We start from the raw sequence: 27,810 nt of genomic DNA on the forward strand, positions 1-27,810 counted from the left end.
TATATTTTGCAGAGTCGCGATGTGCTGCTGTGAACAAAACTCTTTTTAAAGCAATTGGTTGCTAACTAGCGGCGCTAAAGAGAAATTGAATAGATATTGTTTGACCGTTTTATTACCGATTTTCTATGAGTGCAGAATTAAGTGAGGGCCTTTAATTTCCGATTTTTCTGAAGTTATGACGCTTCCGGACTTCGAAACTGAGCGCCCAAGTGTAATGTTTCCTTGGTATAGTAGTTTTCTTTGTTCAGATAAGATGTCCTGCTAGCTTCACTGCACACATACGTGACTCTTACTGACGGACTGTTCTTGTTAAAACTCTTATTTCTTCTACTGTAAGACCGCCATTTGCAAATGAATTCTACTTGATTTGTTAAAATAAACTGTGTTCAATTTCAATAACTACTTGTCATCTCCAGTTACTTAACTACCTAAATTACTAATTTTATTTGCAGATGTTGCCGTATTCTGTAATTAGCATCGCCTTCTAGATAAGTCAGTAAAATCTAAGGACTCTACAGCCAAGTTGGCCAAAGGGACGTAAACGAAGCACTGTGTAACCACCTCTAAGGCACATTATTGAGCCTAAAACCTAGGAGGTTGCACATTTACCCGACCCTCTACTAATTCTAACGCAACTTTCAGCACTAATTCTATTAGTCGAAGCTGCTGCTGGAATTGGCTTAGCATCTCCATGATGCTTTTGCGTTACTGAATTTATAACGAAATGTGCTGCTTGTAACCTCCCCCTACTTATCGACCTTAATGACAGTCAAAATTAAACCGCGTGTACCTAATGGAAATTTGGAAAAAGCAATCGTCGCCGAAGTTAATCTGTCGGTAAAGAGGGAGGAAAGGGTTACATCTAAATGAAAGGAAAATTGCAAATGAAACTAGTGGAAATTAATTTTGAAAAGGGGTGAAGTTAATAAAGAAAGTAAATGTGCAGTCGTTACGTTAACAATTAACTGACGTTAGTTAGATATTTGAGATATGGGGAAATTCCGGTCGCCAGTCCTATGGACAACTACTATAATAACTGAAAAAGGAAGGTTATTGCACATATAATTAGCACTAAAAGAGTGGCAAATGAAGGTTGACACGTGTTGTGCAAAAACTGAATGTTTGTCAGAAGTAATAAATTTCGCTACACTCTGACTTAATTTAGCAAAAGAATTAATAAAACCGGAAAATTGAAAGTTAATATAGTGACTGAAATTAATAGTGAACTTTGTTTCTGAAGCACTACGAAATTCAATAATATAAGGTTAGTCTTGGGCTACCTCAACTATCATTTCAAAAGCTACTTGAATCTACGCAATTTAAAAATAAGAGATTTAATTTTGAACTTGAATGAAATGATTCTGAACAGTTAACAACAGTAAAATTTAGTACGTACCAAGCTGAGCTGCAGTCACAGGTAAACTAAAATATGGTAACAAAACTCGCACTCTTAATTTGTGCTTGTGTAATCCAAATATAGCTATGAATACCTTAACTGGACTTTGAAATTAAAGCAGTGTAACCGAATGGTATTACTTTAATACTGGCGTTTGAATTTCAATGAGACTCGAGTTCATTTCGGAAAAGGAAGGGACCCTGCTTGGTAATGCAATTGGGACAATGAGCAACAAAGGTTCATGCTAAGTTGCTGTATTTTAGTGATGCTAATGGAATAGTTTGAAAAGCTGAGGTCTGCCATACAGTTCTACAACTTTACGTGCTTTCAGTCTTTCTTGTTGGTTGATTGAAGGTTTGAAGTCGTCGATCGAGGAGGTGGCGACAATCACTTATTGTCAGCCGTAGCTGTTGCAGAAGCTGGATGTTGGCGCGCCTTGTTCTCGACACAGTCACCAGGCGAAACGGGCTCTTGATGTGTGCCTGCTAATGTTTCACGTCCGTGACACCGTGTCAGAAACAATCATAGCAAGTCGAGCGCAATTACATGCTGCCAAAGCCCGAAAGCGCGGCAACTCGCGGGAGCGTCACACAACACACCTGCTCCACCGCCCTACTCCAGCCAGACTGCTCTGCCTGCGCTCCACGCGGCAGAGTTAACACTACCCAAGATCCTAAACACTTTGGTTCTCTACACGATCTATCGATGTTATCGTTCGATAGCATAGTTTTCCCTAGGCAAGACCCAGCGTAAAGATACAAATAATATTTGCAAAACAAACCAATTATACATCGACATATATATATACAAAAATTGTAAAACAATTACAATATATAAAGACACCGAAATTTCATATCTTCAGGTGACTAAATAAGGAAAAAAATTATAGTACAATAGATGGAAATAGGAAGATATGCACTTCCGGCGTTCCATGCTCTTCTTTGGGTCTACTCTGTTTTTTGTATCCATCATATCTGGTGCAGGTGGCAGACTCATGACCAATATTCAAATATTGGAGGAACGAGGGTTTTGTAAGTTATCAGTTTAGAGGGTGGCTGTACTTCCTAGATCTCTTTCAATGAATCTGGCTGGCGTTTCCCTTATCTGCGATTAGTTTTCTATGGTCGCTCCGCTTTAAATCGCTCCGTACTCTAACTCCTAGATGTTTTATTGACGTAACTGCTTTCAGTGATTATTCTGCAACCGTGTAATAATACAGTAATTTACCTTTCTAACTATTTATGCACAATAGGTTATACTTATTTACGTTCAAGGTAAACCACCAATCCCTCCACCAAACGTTGATCCTCTAGAGGTCTTCCTGCATTTCGCTCCAATTTTCTAACGTTTTGTCCTTCCTGTACACAACAGCATCATTCACGATAAGCCTCATGGATTTCTGATGTTATCGATTAGGTCATTTCTATACAGGTGGTTTGTATCCCGGAAAAAAATGTTCTTGTTGAAAGTTAACATTGGTAAGGCTGTGCTACAACTGGCCACCTCCTAACCACACTTCATACATGGATGGGATCAACTTTGTATTTTCAGATCGGATATCCCCATTTTTATTACATATTCGGATTATTATGTGGTGTTCCCGTGGTGTAGGAGTAGCGTCTTAGATTAGTAACCACAACGTCCTCGGTCCCTTATGCGAAACTCTCTACCATTTAAATTTTGATTAATAATCAGCATTGGCGACTGAAGACTTACGGCATAAGAAGTCACCCTCCTTCTACCAACGGCCTTGTCAACAGAGCCAGAGGAACGGACAGAGGTTCAGGGCACCCTCCTGGCTTTGGAATGGGGAACTGCCCCTAAAGGGGGAAGAATCAGCAGTGATCTACGGCATGAGGATGAGGAAGGCGATGGAAACCACTGCATTACAGACACATGACATGTATCCACAGGACGTGTGGCCTGTAATTAAAAAGGGTCATGATGCCCTCTCTCCAGTGGCAAAAGATTCCGGAATAATCCCCCATTCGAGTCTCTGGGAGGGGACTGCCAAGAGAGAGGTGACCGTGAGAAAAAGATTCAATAACTGACGAAAGGATAACGTTCTACTAGTCGGTGCGTGGATTTTCAGAAGTATGGATGTGGTAGGGAAGCTAGAAAATTTGAAAAGGAAAATGCAAAGGCTCAATCTAGATCTAGGAGGGGTCAGTGAAGTGAAATGGAAAGAAGACAAGGATTTCTGATCAGATGAGTATAGGGTAATATGTAGCAGCAGAAAATGGTTTAAAGGGAATAGGTTTCGTTATGAATAGGAATGTAGGGCAGAGAGCGTTTTACTGTGAACAGTTCAGTGATAGGATTGTTCTTATCAGAATCGACAGTAAACCAACACCAACAACCGTAGTTCAAGTATACATACCGACGTCGCAAGTTGAAGGTGAAGAGATGTAGAAAGTATATGTGGATATTGAAAGGATAATACAGTGCGGAAAGGGAGATGAAAATCTAATAGTCATGGGGGACTGGAATGGAGTTGTAGGGAAAAGAGTAGAAGAAAAGGTTACAGGAGAATATGGGTTTTGGACAAGGAATGAGAGGAGAAAGACTTATTGAGTTCTGTCGTAAGTGTCTGCTACTAATAGCGAATACTCTGTTGAGGAATCACGAGAGGTGGAGATATACTTGGGAAAGGCTGGGTAGTACGGGAAGATTTCAGTTAGATTACATCGTGGTCAGACAGAGATTCCGAAATCAGATACTGGATTGTAACGCTTCCTCAGGAGCAGATATACACTCAGATCACGATGTAGTAGTGATGAAGAGTAGCCTGAAGTTTACGAGATTAGTCAGGAAGACTCAACACGCAAAGAAGTGAGATACGGAAGTACAAAGGAATGACAAGATACGCTTGAAGTTCTCTAAGGCGATAGATACAACAATAAGGAATAGCTCAGCAGGCAGTACAGTTAAAGAGGAATGGACATCTCTAAAATTGGCAATCACAGAAGCTGAAAAGAAAAAACCTAGGTACAAAAAAGGTAATGCAAAGAAACCAAGGGTAACAGAAGAAATACTTCAGTTGATCGGTGAAAGAAGGAAGTACAAAAATGTTAAGGGAAATTCAAGAATACAGAAATACAAGTCGCTGAGGAATGAAATAAATAGGAATTGCAGGGAAGTGAAGACGAAATGGACGCATGAAAAATGTGAAGAAATCGAAAAAGAAATGATTGTCGGAAGGACTGACTCAGCGCAGAAAAGTCAAAACAACCTTTGGTGAAATTAAAAACAAGGGTGGTAACATTAAGAGTGCAACGGGAATTCCACGGTTAAATGCAGAGGAAAGCCCGGATAGGTGGAAAGAGTACATTGAAGGCCTCTGTGAGAGGGAAGATTTGTCTGATCTGATAGGAGAAGAAACAGGAGTCCATTTAGAAGAGGTAGGGGATCCAATATTAGAATCAGAAGTTAAGAGATGTTTGGAGGACTTAAGACCAAATAAGGCAGAAGGGATAGATAAAATTCCATCAGAATTTCTAAAATCTTCGCGGAAAGTGGCAACAAAACGACTGTTCACGTTGGTGTGTGGAATGTATGAGACTGGCGACATACCACCTGACTTACGGAAAAACATCATCCACACTACTACGAAAACTGCAACATCTCATGAACCCAAGTTACTGACAAGAATAATATACAAAAGAATGGAAAAGAAAACTGAAGATGTGTTGCATGACGATCAGTTTGACTTAAGGGAAGCTAAAGAAACCAGAGAGCCAATTCTGACGTTGCGGTTGATAATGGAAGTAAGTCTAAAGAATAATCAAGACACGTTCTTCGGATTTGTTGATCTAGAAAAAGCGTTCAGTAATGTAAAATGGTGCAAAACGTTCGAAATTCTGAGGAAAATAGGGATAAGCTGTAGGGAGAGGTGGGTAATATACAATATGGACAATAGTCAAGAGGGAATAACATGAGTGGACGACCAAGACCTAAATGCTGGGATTAAAAAGGTGTACGACAGGGATGTAGTCTTTTGCCCCTACTGCTCAATCTGTACATCGAAGAAACAATGATGAAAATAAAAGAAAGGTCCAGGAGTGGAATTAAAAATTGAACGTGAAAGGATGTCTATGATGACATTATATGATCTTTTGAATGCAATGAGTGCTGAATATGGATTGAGAGTAAACTGAAGAAAGACGAAAGTAATGAGAAGTAGCGTAAATGTGAACAACAAGAAACTTAACATCAGGATTGATGATCATGAAGTAGATGAAGTTAAGGAATTAAACTACCTAGGCAGCAAAATAACCAATGACGGACGGAGCAAGGAGAACATCAGAAACAGACTAGCACTGGCAAAAAGGACATTCCTGACCAAGAGAAGACTACTAGTATCAAACATAGGCCTTAATTTGAGAAAGAAATTTGCGAGAATGTACGTCTGGAGTACAGCATTGTATCGTAGTGGAACAAAGAACAGAAGAGAATCGAAGCATTTCAGATGTGGTGCTATGGACGAATGTTGAAAATTAGGTGGACTGATAAGATAAGTAATGAAGATGTTCTGCGCAGAATTGGAGAGGAAAGGAATATGTGGAAAACACTGAGAAGGAAAAGAGAGAGGATAATAGGACGTCTGTTAAGACATCAGGTAGTGATTTCCATATTGGCAGAGGGAGCTGTAGTAGAGAAAGCCAGAGATTGGAATACATCCATTAAATAATGGAGGCCGTAGCTTGCAGCTGCTACTCTGAGATGAAGAAGTTGGCTAAGAAGAGGAATTAATGGTGGGCCCCATCAGACCAGTCAGAAGACTGATGACAAAGAAATTCAGATTACGCGCCAAAAAGTATGCACATTTTAATCAACCATTGTTGTCTATTCGTGATAGGTGGCGCTACCGTGACATTCCGCACACTCGTATTTTGTTCATTAGATGTCTCTATCGAAAGGCTTCCGAAAGTCAAGTAATATGCCTTAGATAGTATTAATGGTTTTCTTACGCTTCCTTATGGACACCTAATACCACTTTACTTTCTGTTAAACTTTCACGGCCCAATACAACGTATTGACTTCTGTTAATTAAAAATTCTTCGACCAGTCGCATCTTTGTGAGGATAATCCTTAAGGTTATATTTTGGTTCTTAGTCGACCATATGGTCCGGTTCCGAACTCCTTTCGGAAATCTGTGTGAATAAAATCAGCTGTGTCATTAGTTTCACAGCCATTCAAAGGTGAGCTACTTTCAGCTGAATGTTTTTTGCTGAAGCTCCCCTGATTCTTTCTGAAAAGTGTCTTTCTTCAAATAACGTCATATACGATGAACAACTACTATTCGACATTTATTGATAAGGGACGTCACAGTCCATTTTGCTTTCATATCTATATTGTGTTAGCCTTGGATTCTACTGGGGGCTTGAATAATAGGTTTCCTCGAAATTTTCTCAGGCCACTCGCGGAATCCTTACGTCAACAATGCCACTTAGCGATATCTTCCTTCTTATCAACTTGACCGACTGGTGCGCGTCTGAAGTTGTTGAGTCAAAAGCAAGGTAAGAAAAGGAAAATCTCTAAAAGCGTACTTCTTGACATTTTGTAATTGTTTGTTCCCTCATGAAGTGGTTCCCGACTAAACACTGCTCGAGGTAGTGGAACGTTTAGCGTTTTGTAGTTGCATTCGACTTCTCATAGAAGCTAAGTTAAAGAAAGATAAACCTACGTTTATAGCATTTGTAGACTTAGATAAAGCTTTTGGCAATGCTGACTGGAATACTCTATTTCAAATTCTAAAGATGGCAGGGTAAAATACAGGGTGCGAAAAGATATTTACAATTTGTACAGAAATCAGACAGCAGTTGTAACAGTCGAGGGGCACGAAAGGGAAGCAGTGGTTGAGAAGGGACTGAGACAGAATTGTAGCCTACCCCCGATGTTATTCAATCTGTATATTGAGCAAGCACTAAAAGAAACAAAAGAAAAATTTGGAGTAGGCATTACAGTCCAGGGAGAAGAACTTAAACCTTTGAGGTTTGCCGATGACATTGTAATTCTGTCAGAGACAGCTAAGGGCTTGGAAGAGCAGTAGAACGGAATAGACAGTGCCTTGAAAGAAAGGTATAAGATGAACATCAACAAAAGCAAAACGAGGATAAGGAAATGTAGTCGAACTACATCAGGTGATGCTGAAGGAATTACATTAGGAAATGAGACACTTAAAGTAGTAAAGGAATTTTGCTATTTGGGGAGCAAAGTAACTGATGATGGTCGAAGTAGGAGGGATATAATATGTAGACTGGCAATGGCAAGAAAAGAGAATGGAAAAGAGAAATTTGTTAACATCGAGTGCAGATTTAAGTGTCAGGAAGTCCATTCTGAAAGTATTTGTATAGAGTGTAGCCACGTATGGAAGCGAAACAGACGATAAATAGTTTAGACAAGAGGAGAGTAGAAGCTTTGGAGATGTGGTGCTACAGAAGAATGCTGAAGATTAGGTGGTACTGAATAGAATTGGGGAGAACAGAAATGTATTGTATAACCTGACCAGAAGTAGGGATCGGTTCGTAGGACACTTTCTGAGGCATTAAGTGATCACCAATTTAGTACTGGAGGGAAGCGTCCGGGATAAAAACCGTAAAGAGAGACCCAGAGATGAATACAGTAAGCAGAATTAGAAGGATGTGAGTTGCAGCAGTTACTCGGCGACGAAGAGGCTTGCACAGGATAGAGTTGGATGGGGGGAGGAGGGGGGGTGGCATCAAATCGGTCGTTGGATTGAAGACCACAAGAACAAGAACAACAGTTGCATGACATGGCGAAGGTTCAAATTCCCATCCAGCTATCCGGGTCTTGGAAGAAGTTCAGATGGTTTCACTTTTTGTCGACGACGAGGTCGTTAGATACGTAGTGATTAATCGTATTATGGAAGAAAAGGAAAATCAGGCTTAGCCATCCAAACGAACGATCCCAAATTTTGTCTTGGGTGAATTAGGGAAATCACAGGTAACCTGAATTTGTATTACTGGGCGGAGGTCAGTCTTCCCTAATACGAAAAGCGTTCAAAACGTATTGCGCAGTCGTCTCTAATTTTTTTTATTTTTTGCAGGAGGAGAATGACATTTTTGTGAACATGCTTGGAACATCTAGCTGTAAGTTTGTGTATAAAAGCATTTTCTTTTATTTACAGGTGAGCCATAACGGACCGTGGAGTAGATGTCAGGTGTGAGGTTGCGACAACGGTCGGTGATGGAGTTCCTCTTCAAGAAGGACGATGACTCTGCCACATCGGTTCACAGGAAGCTGTTCCATGTTTATGGGGAGGACACAGTGGATCGCAGCAGTATCCAGCGGTGGTTGCAGAGGTGTAAAGAAGGTGATTTCTCGCTACTGGACAATCTAAAATCCATCGATGGCAGTGTGTGATGTGAATAAGGAGACCATTGATCAAATCATCCAAAATGACAGATGTGTGACGACACGACAGCTTGCTGAAATGACTCGTTTGTCATTGGGTAGTGTGGTATCATTGTCACTAAGGTACAGAAAAATATGTGCACGTTGGGTGCCTAGATTACTGACAAGAGAAATGAGGAAAAATGTGTGCGAGGGTCTCATAAAGACCTACACTGAAGAGTGGAAACAGTGTTACCCAGGATGAAATATGGTTGTTTCTGTCCAAACCTGAGAGCAAAACCCAATCCATGGAGTGGCGTCATCTGGGTTCCCCTCAGAAGAAGAAACCAAGATTTTCATGAACAGCAGGCCGAAAGGTGATGGCCTCCTTCTTCTGGGATCAATGTGGTGTCATTTTCATTGACTTTTTGGAATCTGGCTCCACAATTAACTGGGACCGTTACTGTTTGTCATTGGACAATCTGCGACGTGCCATCAAGACCCACAGACCACAGCTTCAGGGTCAGCTCGTCAGACTACACCATGACAATGCCACACCCCCTACAGCCCTTATGACGCAGGAGAAAATCATGGAAATGGGTTGGAAAATTGTTCCTCATCCCCCCTAGAGTCTGGACTTGCCTCATTATGATTTTTACCTCTTTGGTCGCCTGAAGGCCCACCTGAGTGGTAAAACATTTGATAGTGAGAAAGACCTTATTTCCTGAGTCAAACGATGGTGTAAAAGTCAATCCCCAGAATTTTACCAACGTGTATTTACATCATGGAAAGAACGTTGGGCCAGATGCGTCACAGCTGGTGGAGTCTACCTTGAGTAGGCTCAATGTATAGCTAAATGTTCCAAGTATGTTCACAAAAAATTTCACTCTCCTCATGCAAAAAATTAAAGAAATTAGAGACGACCGTGCAAAACGTTTTGGACGCCCTTTGTACGAGTGCTGTGTCTCATCACTGCACCTCCTCAATCGGACCCTGGTTTAATTAAATCGTTTATTCCTCCACCCTAGTAGCTCAGATGAGCTTGTTACGTCATGATGTAAAATTCTAATCTTCCTTTTCGACTCCGCACGGTGTTTTCGTGTGAAAATGATGTCTGACTTGCTCCCATCACTCCCTCATTATCATAAGAATTGAGTGTGGAGGTAAGCTTTTGTGTTCTGTTTCTCCAGGACAATCACAATGATAATGAGCTCTGGGCTACGGGACAGACGGACTTCAGTAATGTTGGTCTGTAATTCTTTGTTTCCTCCACGAATCTGACTCAGTATCACGTCAAAGCCTACTCAAGCAAGTGCACCAAAAATGAAATAGAATATCAGACGAAATTGGTGACTGCATTGAGGCTTTCTTGATAGTCGGCCCTCTGGATGTTGTCTTGGATGGAGAATCATACACAGAGTAGAAGCACCTCCAGGTGTGCTCAAGGGAATGTGTTGAGTCCCTTGCTATTCTTGTTGTATATTCGCGACCTCACACTCGCTCACTGGCCATACCGGACTCGAGAGTCCATTACCGCAGCAACGTGTTTTCGCCACCTGTCCCTGTCTTGGGCTATTTCCTTCCATTCACCTTCAATACCCAGGCTCCTCAAATCAGCCTTCACATTGTCCTCCCATCTACGCCTCGCTCTCCCCACAGGACGTTCTCCCTCTGGGTGCCCTACCAGTACTCTGCGCGCTGCCCTCCCCTCATCCATTCGAGCTACGTGACCCGCCCATCGCTGCCTACGTGATTTAATAATACTGATTATGTCAGGGCTTGAATAGAGTTCGTGAAGCTCTTCGTTATGCAGTTTTAGCTACTCTCCGCTAATGTCATCCCTTTTTGCTCCGAAATTTTCCTCAAAATTTTGTTTTCAAATACTCGAGACGGCTTTTCATTTTGCACAGTGAGAGATCAAGTCTCACACCCATACAGCATAACTGGTGGAATAATAGTTTCGTATATTTTAATCTTTAAATTCCTAGACAATATCCGTGATGAAAGTAATCTATTCAGTGAGAAGTAGCACGCATTTCCCGCCCGTAATCTCTTCTTCAGTTCGGATTCAAACTCATTTCTCGATGTAATGTCCACGCCTAGATACTTAAATGTGTTCACTTTTTCAAACTGCATGTCTCCAACTCTTAACATTACATGATCTACAGCTGTTGGCATTCTAATAGTAACCAGGTATTTAGTTTTGTCTTAACTTATCCTTAGACCTACATCTTCACTAGCCTTGATTAACGCATTCGCATTTGCTGTTACAGATTCTTTCCTATCGCTAATGATGTTTAGATCATCTGCATACCCTAATATCTTAGTATTTCCATTTAACTCCACACCCTCTGAATTATCTGCTGCCATTTGCATAATATATTCGCGACCTGGAAGACAATACAAATAGTAACTTCACATCTTTTGTAAGTGATTCGTTTATCTGTAATAAAAAAAACTGCACGAACAGTCAGAGCTAGGTATGGGACAAACGGACCAGTTAAAACCTATCCCGGTATTTTAGTTTTGGATAACCAGTATTTTTTGGTGTTTCTTTGGTCTCCGTTATAACAGGCGTTTTTTATTTTTAACTAATAACCGAGTAAAAAAATCGAAATATCTGTTAGCCATAGAAGCAATGCAAAAATTTTTTGTTTTTAAATAAACATTTTTTAAAATGGAGTAATTTTTATTCGCACAATTTGCAGTGGTTTGGAATATTGGTTACTTTGGAAAACGTAAAAATTTCTCAATCTTAGTTCGATGTTGTTGTTGTTGTGGTCTTCAGTCCTGAGACTGGTTTGATGCAGCTCTCCATGCTACTCTATCCTGTGCAAGCTTCTTCATCTCCCAGTACGTACTGCAGCCTACATCCCTCTGAATCTGCTTAGTGTATTCATCTCTTGGTCTCCCTCTACGATTTTTACCCTCCACGCTGCCCTCCAATATTAAATTGGTGATCCCTTGATGCCTCAGAACATGTCCTATCAAGCGATCCCTTCTTCTAGTCAAGTTGTGCCACAAACTCCTCTTCTCCCCAATCCTATTCAGTACCTCCTCATTAGTTATGTGATCTACCCATCTAATCTTAGTTCGATATCTACATTTATTACAGGAAATAATAGGAATAAAATACCGAAAATCGTTTATTTCAGAAGCCGTATATTTTCAGCGGTTTTAATAGGTTAAACTGCGTGGAAAAAACCGAAATAATCGAAAACCGGTTATTTCGATAACCACTATCCCTAGTCAGAGCTCGATAAGATTTCAAGGCCGTGCAAGGACTAACAACTTGTTTTAAAGGTACAGAAATGTAAATTCTTGCTTTTCACAAAACGCAAATAGTCCAATCCTACGACTACGGTACAAATAAATACAAATGGAATGACATCAAAACCTCAGCCGTATGTGAACCAGGTGGTGTACATTGGTTCATTCGTATGATACTGGGAAGATTAAACGGGGATACAAATGAGACTGCTTACAAAACATTCGTACGTCCAGAATATTGTTCAATTGAGTAGGACCTATACGAAATATGACTACAGGTGTTATCAAATGTAAGGAAATAGGGCAGCGCAAATGGTCACAGGTTTGTTTGACCAACGGGTCATCCGACAGCGTCATCGAGATGCTGAAAAACCTGAACTGACAGACTGTAATGTCGTTGCCCGCCCCATCGCAGTATAGATTGTCGACTCACTTGCCAGCGCGGAGAGTGACGTCATTGTTAGAGATAAAGCACTGGATATACACAGCTGAACAATTCGCTATTTTGAATACCAATCCGAAGACGGTGTTGTGTGCTTCGCGTGGCGTAGGAAAGTGAATCAACGAACTCTGCTTAATTTTATTGTTCCACAGCGTCAAACAGCTGAGTGTGCAGCTCCAAATTGCTCAAATAATAGCAGAAATGGTCGCTATAAGTTTTATCGGTTTGCTTCAGATATAGATCGGCGTAAAAGGTGGCTTGTGAATTCAAGGCGTAAAGATTGAACAACAAAATCGAGCGCTACTTGTATAATGTAAGTAAAATGCTTTTTTCTTTGTTTTAAAAATAGATGTGCTCACAGACCGGTGGTCATGAAATTATATTTGTAAGATGTGTGTTTAGTTATCTTGCTGCAGATTACATAACATGACGTAATATTGTAAGTTTAAAGTAAGCTACTTTTCTTGATTTTATTTACAACTGTATAAAACCACAGTTCATCCTAAGGAGCTGTTAATTTTATAGGAAAAATAAATTAATAATGCTTTATCGCAGCTTGTTGGTAATAACAAAATATTTGCAGTTTTTTCTTTTTCTACTTATAAATAATTTCTGACAGATTTCTTTTAAAGCTTTTGAATACTCAATAAAATTCGCGTCAGTAATATACTTTGGGTACTCATGCAATTCCCTCTTGTGCTGACATGAAATTTTGGATTAATTCTAATGTCTGATGTCACCCGTCGGCCTTGAGCAATGACGTCATACCTAAGGCAAAGACTCTTCACAGGGGCAATCTTTGAAAGCAGCTATCATATTCGTAAACAAACGAATGTAGCATACGATAAAATTACAATCACAGTTGACATGATTAATTATTCAGCCATGAATTATGTCGATAAGATGTGAAGGTAATGAAAGCGAATAAGAATAAAACACGAGGAGCACACTTGTCTGAAATAAATTATTATTGTAATTTATGTGAGTGAGAAATGTACGGAGAACCTGTAAATCCATTACAGTATATCACTTTCTGAAGTAGTGATATTGCGAAATAGCGTTAATTCATTATCAAATAATTATCGAATTAACAAGACTACTGCGGGAAAATGGGGGTTTAGGGGTTGGAAGACATTAAAATGTAACACAACAACGGGAAACATGAAATAAATAATAACGTATATGAAAAATAAAAAAAGAACAGGAGCATGAAATGCGGAGATACCGACACAGAAATCCTAAAAGAAACGCCAGTACACAAGTAACGGAAACTTAAAAAATGTAACAAATGTTGGAACCGGTAACTAGAATTAAGCTATATCGCTCATTTCTAGTTCTCGATTCCAAAGAATCCACGGTTTGTTATTTAGGCCATTTTTGCAACAAGTGTTTGTATTACAAACATGTTTCCTACATTCAGTACTACTCTCTTCACTATTTTTTACTTTTTCGCCGCAGTCCAGAGATCAATAAGAGCTCTCTACAAATCCTACAAAAACCGAGTTCACGCACTTACTGCAAACGTGCCCAAAATTATGAACCATCGAATGGTTGGAATCGGTAACAAGATCTGACCTGCTATATAGGTCAATTCTAGTTATCGATTCCAATATTTCCATGGCTCGTTATTTAGATCGTTTTTCCGGCAGGTGCGAACACTGAAATGTAATAGAATTTCTACGTTTGTAATTGCTCTCCAAACTACTGGGAAAACTGACAAATACTGGAATCGGTGACTGCAATTATACTGTATAAGAGCTCAATTCTAGTTACTAATTCCAGCTATTGCACTGTTCATTATTTAGATCGTTTTTGCAGCAGCTGTGTGTACTGAAATGTAATAGTATCTCTGTATTTGTAATTGCTCTCTGAACTCCTGCGAAAAAGTAACTAATATTGGAATTGGAAACTAGAATTAATGTATATGGGTCAGTTCTAGTTATCGATTCCAATACTTCTTACGTTTTGTGAATTTTGTTATTTGTGTACTGTTTTTTGTTTTAGGATTGTTGTGTCAGTCTCCAAATTTCATGCTACTGTTTCACAGATGTTATTATTTACTTCATTTTCCCGTAGCCATATTACATTTTACTTTCTCCCCGCCCAAAACCCCCACTTGCCAGTGGTAGTCCCCTTTGATTCAATAATTATTGCTATAAATTAACGCCATTTTATAATATTACGACTTCATCACGCGCTATGGTTAATGAATTTTATTTAAAGGTTCTCTGTGTTTTTCTTTCTCGCATAAATTACGACGGTAATTTATTTCAAGCATAAATATTTCTCTTTGGGTTTGCTCTTATTTACCTCTATTATCTCCAGTTCGTTTCGATGTAATTCGCGCGTAATTAAATAACAGCGTGAACTGTGACTAATTTTATCGTATGCTACATTCCTTTGTTTAGGAATATCATCCGCTGCTTTCAAATATTGCCTCTATCTAGCATCCTTGCCTCAGGTATGACGTCATTGCTCAAAGCTGACGAGTGGAATCAGACACTAGAATTTTATGCCTGTTGTGTTCCATTTTAACGTTATTCCGTAACTGTTTACGAATGCAACTCTTACTTAGCGTAAATTTATACGTGGATATACCACATATAAACCAGAAAATACGATACTGGGGACGTATTTCAACAGTATTTGGTAAATATGTAGTAGAGCAACGTATGATTTGCGTGGAACGTAAGTGAATGTATCATATCTCGAATTTCTCGTCTAATCACCTACTTTAATTTGCTTGCCTCTTAAAGTCAAATCTGAGCGAATACATTTACTACGCTGTAATATTATCTGCGCAAGGAATGTACATTTGATGAATTTAAGATTAGAGTTTTAAACGAGCACCTTCAACGTGGTATTCAAAATGGTGGATTGTTTAGTTTATACTATACAGTACTTTAGTTAGTGCCTTAGCGGCGGACGCTACACATAGTGCCGGAGTCGTGGCGTGCGAAAACGGAAATTTCAGCACTTTGGTGAGATATGGTCAAGGCTTTCACCGTAAAGGCCGTGTGTTTTACAGTTTTTTCAACAGTATCAGCGAAGTATTATGAAAGGTGCGACTTCCACAGTCCTGTGCCACATCGTTAAGGTAACAGCTAGCCGCGTCGCCACTGTTACGGAATCAGCAAACATGGACTTGATCCTGATTCGGCGATTAATCTGATTGAGGGGAACTTGTCATCTGTGTAACTGAATTTTACGAGTGGACACTTGCGTTCGCATATCGCATCGATAGATCAACAGCCAGCCACGCCGCGAAACGGTTGTGTGTGAACTCGTAAAAAACGTTAGTTGAACACTTTGGATGAATTAACATTAAAGGCGAGAAATGTGTCGACAGCGATTTTGCTTGTTTACGGAACCAGTAGTCGAATAGAGAGGCTGTGCAGTACAACTATAGGGTATACTGTACTGCAAGTACACCGTGTGGCAGAAATAGTAATTACGTAAACGCTCCTGTCGGAGCACAAGAAAAGACGAATACGATCCTCTTTAAACCACTCTGACAGAAAAGTGGGAAACCAATTACCTCAATCCTCATTCCGTTTTCCACGCCAAACATTTTGGCATGTGGACGTTTTCGCGCTCTTTTAACACAGAGCGTTCTAAATCGTCTTACACAGTCTCTCTTTAAAGTTAAGCCTTCATACTTAGCATCTCCCTCTCACTGCCACAGTCTACATACGTCTCTCACATTGTCTCCCTTTTCCCCCATTGGTTTACAGTATAACCTGTTGCCACTGTCTCCTCACTCAGTTACACTGTCCGCAGCCCATGGTCTAGTGGCTAGCGCTGCTCGATCACGGGGTCCCAGGTTAGATTCCCGGAAGAGTTGGGGATTTTCTCCGCGCGGGGACTGGGTGTTTGTGTAGTCCTCATCATTTCATCATCATTCATACAAGTGGCGAGACTGGACTGAGTAAAGATTGGGAATTTGTACAGGCGCTGATAACCGCACAGTTGAGCGCCCCACAAACCAAAAATCATCATCATCATCATCATCATCATCATCATCATCAGTTACACTGTCTCCATTTTTCTTTCTTTCTCCCTGCAACTGTTCCCGCCATACTCCGACAGCTCAATAATTTCAGGGGTCTAACGAAACCGTATACTAACGTGTTTAAAATTTCGGTCCAAAATGCGCCGTCGCCCATACATACGTGTTAAAAGTCCGCTGGTCTGAAAGTGTTCAGGTCCCCAGGCTCATCTGTATTTTTCATTTCCAGTGTCTTCTTTCTCTTCTTCTCCCACTGCTTCTATCTCTATCCAATCGCTTTCTTTTTTTACTGACACTGCCTCTCTCCTCTCTCTTTTGATGCCACTGTTATTGTCTTCATCCACCTCTCTTTCTCTTACACTACCACTTTCTCTTTCCCACTGTCACTGGCTCCTCTCTCTTTCTCTCCACCGACACTGTCTCGTCTCCCTTCCACCGTCACTGTTTGCCTGCTACTCTGCTTCTGCACAAAAAAGCGCGAATATGTCAGCATGCCAAAATTTTTGATGAGGAGGGCGGAATGACGTTTGAGGTGACTGGTATCGCACATCTTCTGTCAAAGTCTTTTAAAGAGGAACATAGCCGCCTCGTTTGTGCTCCGACAGGAGTACTTCCCCGATAGCACTCTTCTATTGCTTGTTAGAGCAAGGTATGCTGGTTATATAAAACCAGTTCCAGAGGTTAGTGAACCTTTGACAGTTCATTGATAGACGCACAACAAAAAGCTTTGCATCACCCTGGTTCCCAGAACTCCTGAAGATAGAAGTTGATTGTGGATATTGTATCACAGACACAGTCCCTTTAACTGTTCAGAGATGCCACTAAACCCGTCCAAAGATGTAAACAAGCACGCATGAGCAGCGGCTATTAGGCGCAGGGGGTCCGACAGCCGATCAGTTACAGTCATTCCACCAGGAAGGAGGTACCCGGCTCGTGTTGCCTATAGTTCAACCACGCCTAGACGGTCAATACCGCGGTTCGATCGCGTCCGCATTGTTGCTTTGTGCCAGGAAGGGCTCTCAACTAGGGAAGTGTCCAGGCGTCTCGGAGTGAACCAAAGCGATGTTGTTCGGACACGGAGGAGGTACAGAGAGTCAGGAACTGTCGATGACATGCCTCGCTCAGACTGCCCAAAGGCAACTACTGCAGTGGATGACTGCTAACTATTGATTATGGCTCGGAGGAACCCTGAGAGCAATGCCACCGTGTTAAATAATGCTTTTCGTGCAGCCACAGAACGTCGTGCGGAAATTCACTCCCGACGTCCATGGCGAGGTCCACCCTTGCAATCACGGCACCACGCAGCGCGGTACAGGTGGGCCCAACAACATGGACCGTTCAGGATTGGCAGCACGATCTCTTCACAAGTGTCGCATATCCTTCAACCAGACAACCGTCGGAGACGTGTTTGGAGGCAAACTGTTCAGGCTGGACGTCTTAGACACACTGTCCAGCGAGTGCAGCAAGGTGGAGGTTTCCTGCTGTCTTGGGGTGGCATTATGTGTGGCCGACGTACGCCGCTGGTGGTCGTGGAAGACACCATAACGGCTCTGCGATACGTGAATGCCATCTTCCGACGGATAGTGCAGCCTTATCAGCAGCATATTGGCGAGGCATTCGTCTTCATGGACAACAATTCGAGCCCCCGTCGTGCACATCATGTGAATGACTTCCTTCAGTATAACGACATCGCCGAACTAGAGTGACTAGCAAGTTCTCCAGACATGAACCCTATCGAACATGCCTGGGACAGATAGATGTAAAAGGGCTGTTTATGGACGACGTGACTCATCAACCACTCTGAGGGATCTACACCGAATCGCCGTTGAGGAGTGGGACAATTTTGACCAACAGAGCCTTGATGAACTTTTGGATAGTATGCCACAACGAATACAGACTTGCATCAATGCTAGAGGACGTGCTACTGGGTATTAGAGGTACCGGTGTGTACAGCAATCTGGACCACCTCCTCTGAAGGTCTCGCTGTATGGTACTACAACATGCAATGTGTGGTTTTAATGAGCAATAAAAAGGGCGGACATGATGTTTATGTTGATCTCTATTCCAATTTTCTGTACAGGTTGTGGAACTCTGGGAACCGAGGTGATGAAAACTTTTTTTGATGTGTGTAATTCGACAAATTTAGATACTTTGACACATATAGACAATGAGAAAGCATAATATAAGTTTAACACAAAATAGTTTGACATTTTTCTTGGATTCTTTGCGCATTTATAGCAGATCACCGAAATGTCTGGCTCATGGTATCTTAAAATAGAAAAAATGTTATTAGAAATATTTTACTTGCAATGTTTCGGGGTTTTCTTTTCAGCCAATTTTTGTCATTGCAGTAACACTTTGGGCGTATTTGTACAGGCGTGAAGTGTTGTTTTTCCTGAGACAAGGCGTCACAAAGTTTCGTTGGCGGAAAAATGCTGGCTAAAAACGTTGTTTTGTGACCTCAGAACCCTTGTGGTGATCCTAGAGTTTTTTTCCATGTGTTAACTACGTGAGTTAAAGCTACATTTATGCCTCACAAGAGATATTACCTCCATATTTTACAAGCGCAAGTGCGGTAACTTTGAATCTCTGAATCTTGCTTATGGTTAGTGATACTGAAGAAAACTGCAAGGTTCTGAATAACATCATCTTAAAAACATATGATAATAATTTCGACTATTTGCCATTAATAGAAATTATGGAAGTCGATATCGCCACAATTGGTGCTTTTGACACCCAAAAATCTTTTTTTTTTCTTTTAGGTTTTCTCAGGAACTGCCCATGAACAAATAGTGCTTTCTAAGCCTCTTAAGGTCCACCCTAGGCCACACCTAATGTATAAGAACCACCCGATATGTTCAGTTTTCCAGGGCTGGAGGAAATGTGTATTGTTTAAATTTTGACTCTGTACTGTAGAATAGTCTTACATGCAGCAGAAATTCTTATCCTAGTAAGAACAGGAGTACGTAAGAGACTAGAACGCGTGGAACGAAAAATTCTCAGGAGAACAGTGCGACCTCGAAGAACACAAGGTAGTCAATTTAGAAGACGAGAGAACCATGAACTATACACCAAGGTAGAGAGAATCTCGGACATCAGTAGCGAAAGGAGGATTCTGATCTTTGGACAAATCCTCAGAATGGACCATGGGAGGTTAACACAGCAAATAATTTTCTGGTGGACAAGAGAACCAAAGTACACTGGGTCCTAGAGGTGCAAAGGTGGCTAGAAGAAATGGGAATACAGGAAACAGATAATACAAAAGAGTAATTTTTAAATAAAAATCTAGGCTTCCACAGGTTTCGAAGACGAAACTAGACCCACAGCAAAGTCATAAGACAGAAGACAGAAGGTTGCAAAGCATGAGAATAAAAGAATATTGGACAATGAGGTAGCCCAGCAGAAAAAATACTTGACGCGAATTAACGTTGTCCTCAGATGGCCAAAACGGAAAGAAAAACAAGAAGGGACAGCATGTCCGTTATTCCCAAAGTATACAAATGGCCTGTAGGCTTAAGGCTATCCAGAACACTTGACCCCTTGTCTCTGTGACCAACAGAAGCTGAGAATTTACTCTTCGAAAAGTGCGAGTTGTCATGTACGCACTTAGTTACACCTTTTGTGTGAACAGTGCAGCCCACATTGCACTGGTGGAACAAATGTGAGTGTTTACCAGATGTTTGTGGTTCAAGCTATGTGTATTGTATGCTCCCTCAACCTGCAGCTAATTAGTAAAGAAACATATCAGATCCATCTTTAGTTGGTGGTTGGAACAAAAAGGGAACAAGTGCAGAGAGGAGATAGGTACGTGAGGTCTAGGCGCTCAGTCATAGAATATTATGGCGATGTGCATGTCCTACGTAACGTGGTGTATAGTCGTATGAGGGATTGTCTGTGTTTAGCTCCACCACCCCTCGCACGCAACCCACCCCCACCCCCGTCACAGGCCGCTTACAAAATGCTTGAAGATAAAAGTCAACTATACCCTACATCCTATTTACTAAGTTTCAAGAACTATTATTAACTGACAAACCAAGGAATGTACCATACCTCCTACGTATTTTGTACTTCGAAGACAAAAGAAGACTAATTACAGCGAGCATAGTGACAACTCAGCAATCACTTTCCCGTGAATGGAAAAGATAAACATCTTAACATGTTGTACAACCGTGCGTTTCACGGTGGTTTGCAGAGTGTGTATGGAGATATAGATTCTGTGCACCTGTTTTGTTACTGAGAGAGTCTTGGTACAGATAAGTAATAAAAAGGATCAGTTTCCACACCATATTCGGTGTAAAAGCTAATAGCAATTTGTGATTAAGAATAACAACAGTCAACATTCAAAAACCATTCGAATTATCATAAAAATTATAACAACTAAAAAGTCAAGAACGATGAGGTGTTTCCAGAAGCCGCATAGCAGTATGAAAAGTGCTTTATTCGCAGCTACCGGTTTCACGTCAGTATAGACGCATTTCAAGTTCATCTGCGAAGAATACAAATCACTGAGTGAAATTTTGAAAGGGTAGGAATAAATCACCTTGATACAGATCAGTGGTTTTTGGAAATACCCCACTATTCTTTACTTTTTAATTGTTATAATTTATGTGATAATTTGAATGATTATTGAGTGTTGAGTATTGTTATCATTATTCACAATGACTCTGAGCTATAGTTACCCTCCGCATAAAGTTGTTTGTAATAGAAATTTTTCTGGAGCAGTCTTCGCAATGGATGGTCTAAACTGCTTTTCAGTACTGGTAGTGTTTATTTTTGTGTGTACGATGGTCAGACAACATTACATTAGAAGTGTCCTTACGGGTGAACTCATTTTTAAATTTGCAGATTAATGTTCCCACTTTCTGTCTGCTGTTTCATTTTTGACACTAGACTCTTGTGTGAAGAACTAGGCAGAAGCTCTGTATCCAAACGTTGCCTTTACAGTGTGTCATACAACCGTAACTTCTCTGGATTTTCTGATAGATTTTTCTCCGAGATCTTATTCTGAAAGTAGTTGCACCCTTTGCACAAGTCCCATGTTTCAGTAAGCAAGCTGCGCCAACAGTATATTACTTTTTAATATTGAAAGTGCAACGTTTTCTGTTTACGCTACATATTCCGAATGATAACGTTACACCAGGATTGGTCTGTGCCATCTTTTATCGTTTTATGCGGTACACACACCTATAATAAGCTGTACTTACTGTGTTTCATCTACCATGGAATGAACAGGCAACTGTAGTAGATGAAAGCCAAAATTTGAATGACAATATACACAACGTTGGTGTAATATCCTACAACATACATTATTTATTTCTCAAACCGGTTTTCAGCTTTTACATGATCATCAGGTACAAAGTTAAAGTATGTGATAGAGTGAAATTTTATTGGATCAAATACTTTAAACTAGTGCATCTACAGATTATCTCCATTTCCGAAGTTGGGTTTAGGAATAAAACATCAGGGATTATTTCAGTGTAAATGCGATGTATGACCATTTAACCAAGGTAAAACATGTTACACATTAGCTGTATACAAATTACAACAGTTGTTCATAGAAGAAAATAAATTCAACAGTAAAATTTGTTTACATATTCCAAAGATGTGGCTGAAAAAAATAATTTTGTCTTTAATAGCTCCTACATTACTAACAGATAAGTTGTATTAGAGAAATTAAGCAGGTGAGCCAGTCATATGTGATTACACAATGTATATTTTCACACAACATAGGAAATTATAGTAACTGAAATAGAGGAAAATGGGGTGCGTGAGTAAGGGGTGGAATTTACCACGTGGCCTGGATGGGGTTGTGAGGAACATCTGCTGTTAGTAGTGGCGAGTAAGGGAGCTGCGCCTGGTCATTCAGTACTAAGCTTGGTCTGATGGACATAGGTTCATTAATTTAATTTACTCGAAAAATGTTCGTCTTCCTTCCTTTATTTTATCTCAGTTAAATAATCTTATACCGCATTTACACTGAAACAGTCCCTCTTGTTTTACTCTTAAACTTAACGTTAACATTTTTCATCTCTGGAAATTGAGATACTCTGCAGATATTCTAGTTTAAAATGTCCAATAAAACTTCACTGCACCACATACCTTTGTACCTGATGATTTCATAAAAGGCAAAAAACGATTTGTGAAATAAATAATAAATACTATATAATATTACACAAGTATCGCGTGTGTTTTCATCCATAAAGTATTAAAGATTCTAACAAGAACCGATGGAACATTTGATCGATGAAAGCTAAAGTATTTCCCACTACAAACCTCGGTATGGTGAGGTTCTTCCACTGCTCAACTGAAAGGTTGGAAAGTTCCCTGCCAGGGACGTAGCACCAGTGATCAGGAGTCTGCATAGCCAGGTAGAACATGTTGACGCTCATCAGGTCGAAGCATGAGGCAAAGCAAACGAAGACGATGTTTAGCCTCGTCTGGAACTTCCCCCTGGACCCAATGGCGTCCAGGACCTCCTCAAATGCTGGAGAAGCCTTTGTTTTTGTATTGCATTCTGGGATTCCAGCCTTCTCCTGAAAATGAATAACGGAACAGCGGTGTTACTATCGCCATCACTGACAGGGAACGGTAATGAGTCCCCAGCAAGACAGGCAGACATTTATTTTTTGTTTATGCCTACAAAAGTTATTTACCTGCAGCATCAGGCAGCGAGTGCCATACTCTGCTGGTAGAGCTTGTGGGCAATAGTTTTTTGTGTCTGTAGAGCTATCTGGTCCTGTTTCCAATTACCACAGCAGCAAAAGTTACCAGTCTCATTGACCCTAATTTATTTCGAAATATTTCAATCAGTTTTATTTATTTAAGTTTTTTATTTTTGTGTATAATCGCTCAGTCCATTTTATTGCTGTTTTCTCTTACAATTCGTGGTTTCTTTGTTTGTTGAATTCAATTCCTATGTGCATGTGATTAACTTGTGTCGGTATTGGGTGTATGAGATATTACTAGTACATCCAGTAGCGTATATGCTCTGTGAGTTCAGTGTTATGTCGTTACTATTTCGAGAATAACAACGACTGTGCAGCAATACACTCTAGGACCAAAAAAAGAAAAGAAAATGAAGAAATGACGCACCACGGAGAAATAACCCAATGGGATGGAAATTAGTAGGTATGGTGTACCTGTGCTGACTGCAAGCAAACAGGTCATGAGAAACTGGATGCTTCAATATCACGTTGGTCCACCTCTGGCCCTCATGCAAGCAACTATTAGGTTGATGCATAAGTTCATAGCATTTTTCTGTAACTTTAATGAACACAACATATACATATAGCAGAGGCTTCAGTCATCAATAATAAATTTTCCTTCACCATTTACAATAGTCTCCTAATGCTGTAGTAACTTATAGCATGTTGAAGTGAAACCTCATTAGTGAACAGTACATTTGAGTAGCAGAGCAAAGCAGCCATCAGCACATTTTGTTAGTGCGGGTTGCCTACCTGAGAGGCAGTTATGCACTCAGGGGCAAACCTATCGTTCTCCTTTGAGTGACAGGTACTTAACCTATTGTTCTACTTAAAGGATCATTCATTTTGATTGACAGGAACTTAACCTATTGCTTCCCTGCCCCCTCCAACTCCCGTCCCTCCTGAGGAAACCTCACCCTCGCTGCTACAGGTACACTTTCAGGTCTGAGTTATTGGATAGCGCCTCTCACTCTTATCAATTTGATTGACTACTTAATTAAACTAATCAATTAATTAACTTCTCCCCCTCTGGTAAGCCTCCTCCCCTCCCAACATCTCTCCCAGAAATCGGCAGGAAAAGAGACTAAGTTGATCGGTCATTTTGAGGGAATGTGTTGCAGTGTGTGGAATATTGTTTAAACACTTTAGAAAATGTATAGAATATTATTTAATTATTTATGGCAGTGTATGGAATGTAGTTAATTTATTTAGTTAAAGAATTTGTCCAGAAATCGATTGCTGTGTATGGAATATATGGAAATTGGTGGAGAGGAAGGATCTCATAACAGGAAATTAAAGGATATATTATTTATTTACAAAGCATTCAGTTTGTGGGGGATGGATTTCTCTTGCTCAGCAATCTCTTGTGTTTGGTAACATGTAGGTCTTGTAAGAAGCAATTACATGGGGCAAACATGTTGCATAACCTAATGTTCAGCACTGTACTCTAGGTGCCTTAACCTAATGTTTGGCCCTTTGTCAGCACTTAACCTATTGTTATGTTTAGTGGTTTTCCATATCACCCTCATTTCCTTAAACTATTGTACCGCCCTTGATACCAAATTAAGTAATTATTCATGTCCTCCCACCATTTTCTGATACACTTTTCGAAATCCAGATGGTTTTGAACGCCATTTATGGCGCATTCTTCTTTGTCACCAACCCCCTTAAACTATTGTACTGCATTTTACAAAAAACTTATTCAAATTATTGTAGTGTTCTGCACTTAACCTGCTGTTCTGCTCCATGTCGCCCACTCACACACATCCCCCCCTTCACTATTGTACTGCTAATACTATGTTGATATAAAAAGTTTATGCATGTTAATTAAATCGATATTCTTCACATGTATGGGGTAGTTTTTTTAGTTCGTGGCATCCTATTAGTCCGTGAAGTCAGTGGAATATAGTTTAAAGAAAAGATCACTAATAAAAAACACATCCCACTGCCCAACGGCGACGCCAAGGTCAGGGTGCACCGGCAGCCCCCGCGAAGTGATGACACGGCCATCAACTGCCGAGCCATGCACAGGTGTCCATTCGGGTCCCGCAAGCATGAGAAGGTGGCATCTCTTTCATGCATGACACCCGAGAAATACCTGTCAAAATACGTGTTCACCTAGGCACCGTTGCCACTGCGATGACACATAGCTGCGGTGCGGGTCCAGTGTCGAGAGAGATGTTGCAGTGCTTCTCAGAATAGCACAGGGTGTATTTTTCCTAGCAATCCTTATGGGACAGCCCATCTGTCACTGAATTTACCCATCAAACCGCTGCTGCTGCCAGTGTGGGAGCACTGCCCACCATTGCTTCCTGCAGACAAGACTTTCAGTGTCAAAAAACTATTTTGTACACATCGCCATATTGCACTGACAGTTAAACGTCACAAAAGTTGTCTACAGATCATCAAATACACACAAGACTCACAAGAATATTGGGAACCAGGAACGTAATTACCAGTGTAACTACAATTAAATATTACGATTGCTTCTGCAGTTTGACACCGATAGATGTACCAGTAATGTCTCCTTTTGATGGCTGTGGTACTGGAACGAATCTGAGTACCTATAGGGCATATAATTTTCCACATAAAAATCTCTCATAACCTTGCAGCTATGGATGTGCTGAATCTATACGTCCCTCATGATAGGACACACACTTATTTTCTCTGGTCATGCCCAACATAAGCCACAGAACATTACACTGCAATATGTACACATTTTACACAAACAGTGCAGTTACCATTTATATCTGCACAGCACCCGAAAAAGTTATGGGATGCCTACACTCACACTGGCTATATGTCTCTATTCTCCTCAGTCCTAGGAAAGTATCTGAGAAATTCTTTGAATCAGTGCTTCTGGAAGGTGCTGCATCCTGCCAAGATTCTCTCAAACAACTGTTATGAAGGACAGGCATCCGGCACTGTGCGCTAATGAATACCGTACCTGCGGCCGTAATGCTTGGAAAGACACCACCGTTGCGGGTTGGTGTGCTGAATTCAACATCACTATCGACAGAACAACGATGAAAATGCGAGGGTATGCTTAAGGATGCAGATGAGGGGATGTATTGTCACAGCCGTGTCACCTGTCCTGTTTGCACACTATAGCAAATCCAGTTGAACACTAGCATTGCTATATTGTGCAGCTGTTTACGAAATGAATCTATCACCACTTACGTTCGGATGTACTCCTCAGTGCATTGAAATCGCAATTCACCATGTTGAATGCGTCCTTCCCTTACGACTAGACATACAAAATTTTCTTTTACATGAATAGTAGTTTGATTACGTCCCACAAACATCTGGTGATATGTTGGAACATAAGCCACACTCTCTTTATGTTCAAGCAGCAGCATAACATTTTTGATTATCAGTTATAGGTGTATAAAAAAATTATGATACGTCCACACTTGCACCAGCTGGGTGTCGTTTCCATACTGCAAAAAGCCTCCTGCCATAACATACTTGTCGATGAATAAAGGGTGTAATTATAATTTTAAAAAGCCCTAGAGTCTTTTCAGTTTATCGATTTCACCACTTACACGAAAACTTTTTGTACTTTCGATACTTGTAAATCCAGCCAACACACAATGGCACCTTTTATATATTCAGACTGCCAAGTCGGGGTTTGTGTCAGTGCATTCCATGCATAGCTTCCACCACCCAGGTCACACAATTTTCCCCTGAGTAAGAAATCATTGTGAGCCATTGAGTAACTAGAAACTTATCCCGTCTGTTAAGACCTTTACGTGAAAACTCGGAAACAAATGACGAAACTGATATTTTCACTCGTGAATATCGATGTCGGTGATTTAACAGATTCCTAATCATCATTGTAATTTACAAAATCAACTAAGGTGTTTCTCATGTCTAGAGAACCAGCAAACGTGTCCTCCACCCGTCTTTCTCCTGCTAGATGCACTCAACACACAACACAATCGATCTTCTCTCAACCAAATAAAGATGGGAAATGTGAAGAAGCAGTCACTCAGCCAATTTACATGGGAGAGAATAATGGTCCATCGCAAACACATGTCCATATTGAATCTTCTAAAATTGCCATGCAATCACGAAAGTTGCCCAACACATAGTAAGTATTAGTTCGCTATTTGGTCGTCTAGAGGACGAATCGGTTCATTCAACTACGTTCCTGCATCCCAATAGGCCTTTCTATTTCGGCAGCTCCTGCTGTTAATGGGAAACATTAATCATTACCACCACATGCCACCGGCACTGCACGCCAAGCATGCATAGGCAGAATCATCATCCTAGGAAATTGGTCGCTTATATATTTGATCGCTGTACTTACAATTGAATGTTGCTATTGTGACCTCAGTTGTATGACATTCAACAATGAATGAAGTATCGGAAATATTCCTTGCTGATGGCTGTGGCTCTGGAAATAGAAATATCTGTGCAGTTTCAATGACTTGACATACTCTCCCCTTTGCTATCACTGTATTCCATGTGAAATCCATACCTTCCTTGCGACTGGACATAGTCATTTCCTTTGCACATGTCGCAACACAAACATATACTGTATAGCGCTGTTAATATTCCAGTGTAAGAAATATATCTCAAGCGCATGACATACATCCATCTTGCAGGTTTCTCTAAGATAAACTAAGGT

At 40.5% G+C, this 27,810-nt stretch overlaps 1 protein-coding gene across 1 annotated transcript in view; it reads right to left on the reverse strand.

Annotated features, from left to right (window-relative positions):
- Positions 1-27,810, reverse strand: part of LOC126473673 (carcinine transporter-like) — a 111,677-nt gene that overhangs the window by 71,496 nt on the left and 12,371 nt on the right. The window contains exon 2 of the mRNA XM_050100908.1: positions 22,747-23,006. Within this exon, the coding sequence (XP_049956865.1) occupies positions 22,747-23,006 (260 nt within the window). The remainder of the gene's footprint in view (positions 1-22,746; positions 23,007-27,810) is intronic.

This window comes from Schistocerca serialis, chromosome 4, assembly GCF_023864345.2.
Source record: "Schistocerca serialis cubense isolate TAMUIC-IGC-003099 chromosome 4, iqSchSeri2.2, whole genome shotgun sequence".
In the NCBI taxonomy this organism is placed as follows: domain Eukaryota; kingdom Metazoa; phylum Arthropoda; class Insecta; order Orthoptera; family Acrididae; genus Schistocerca; species Schistocerca serialis.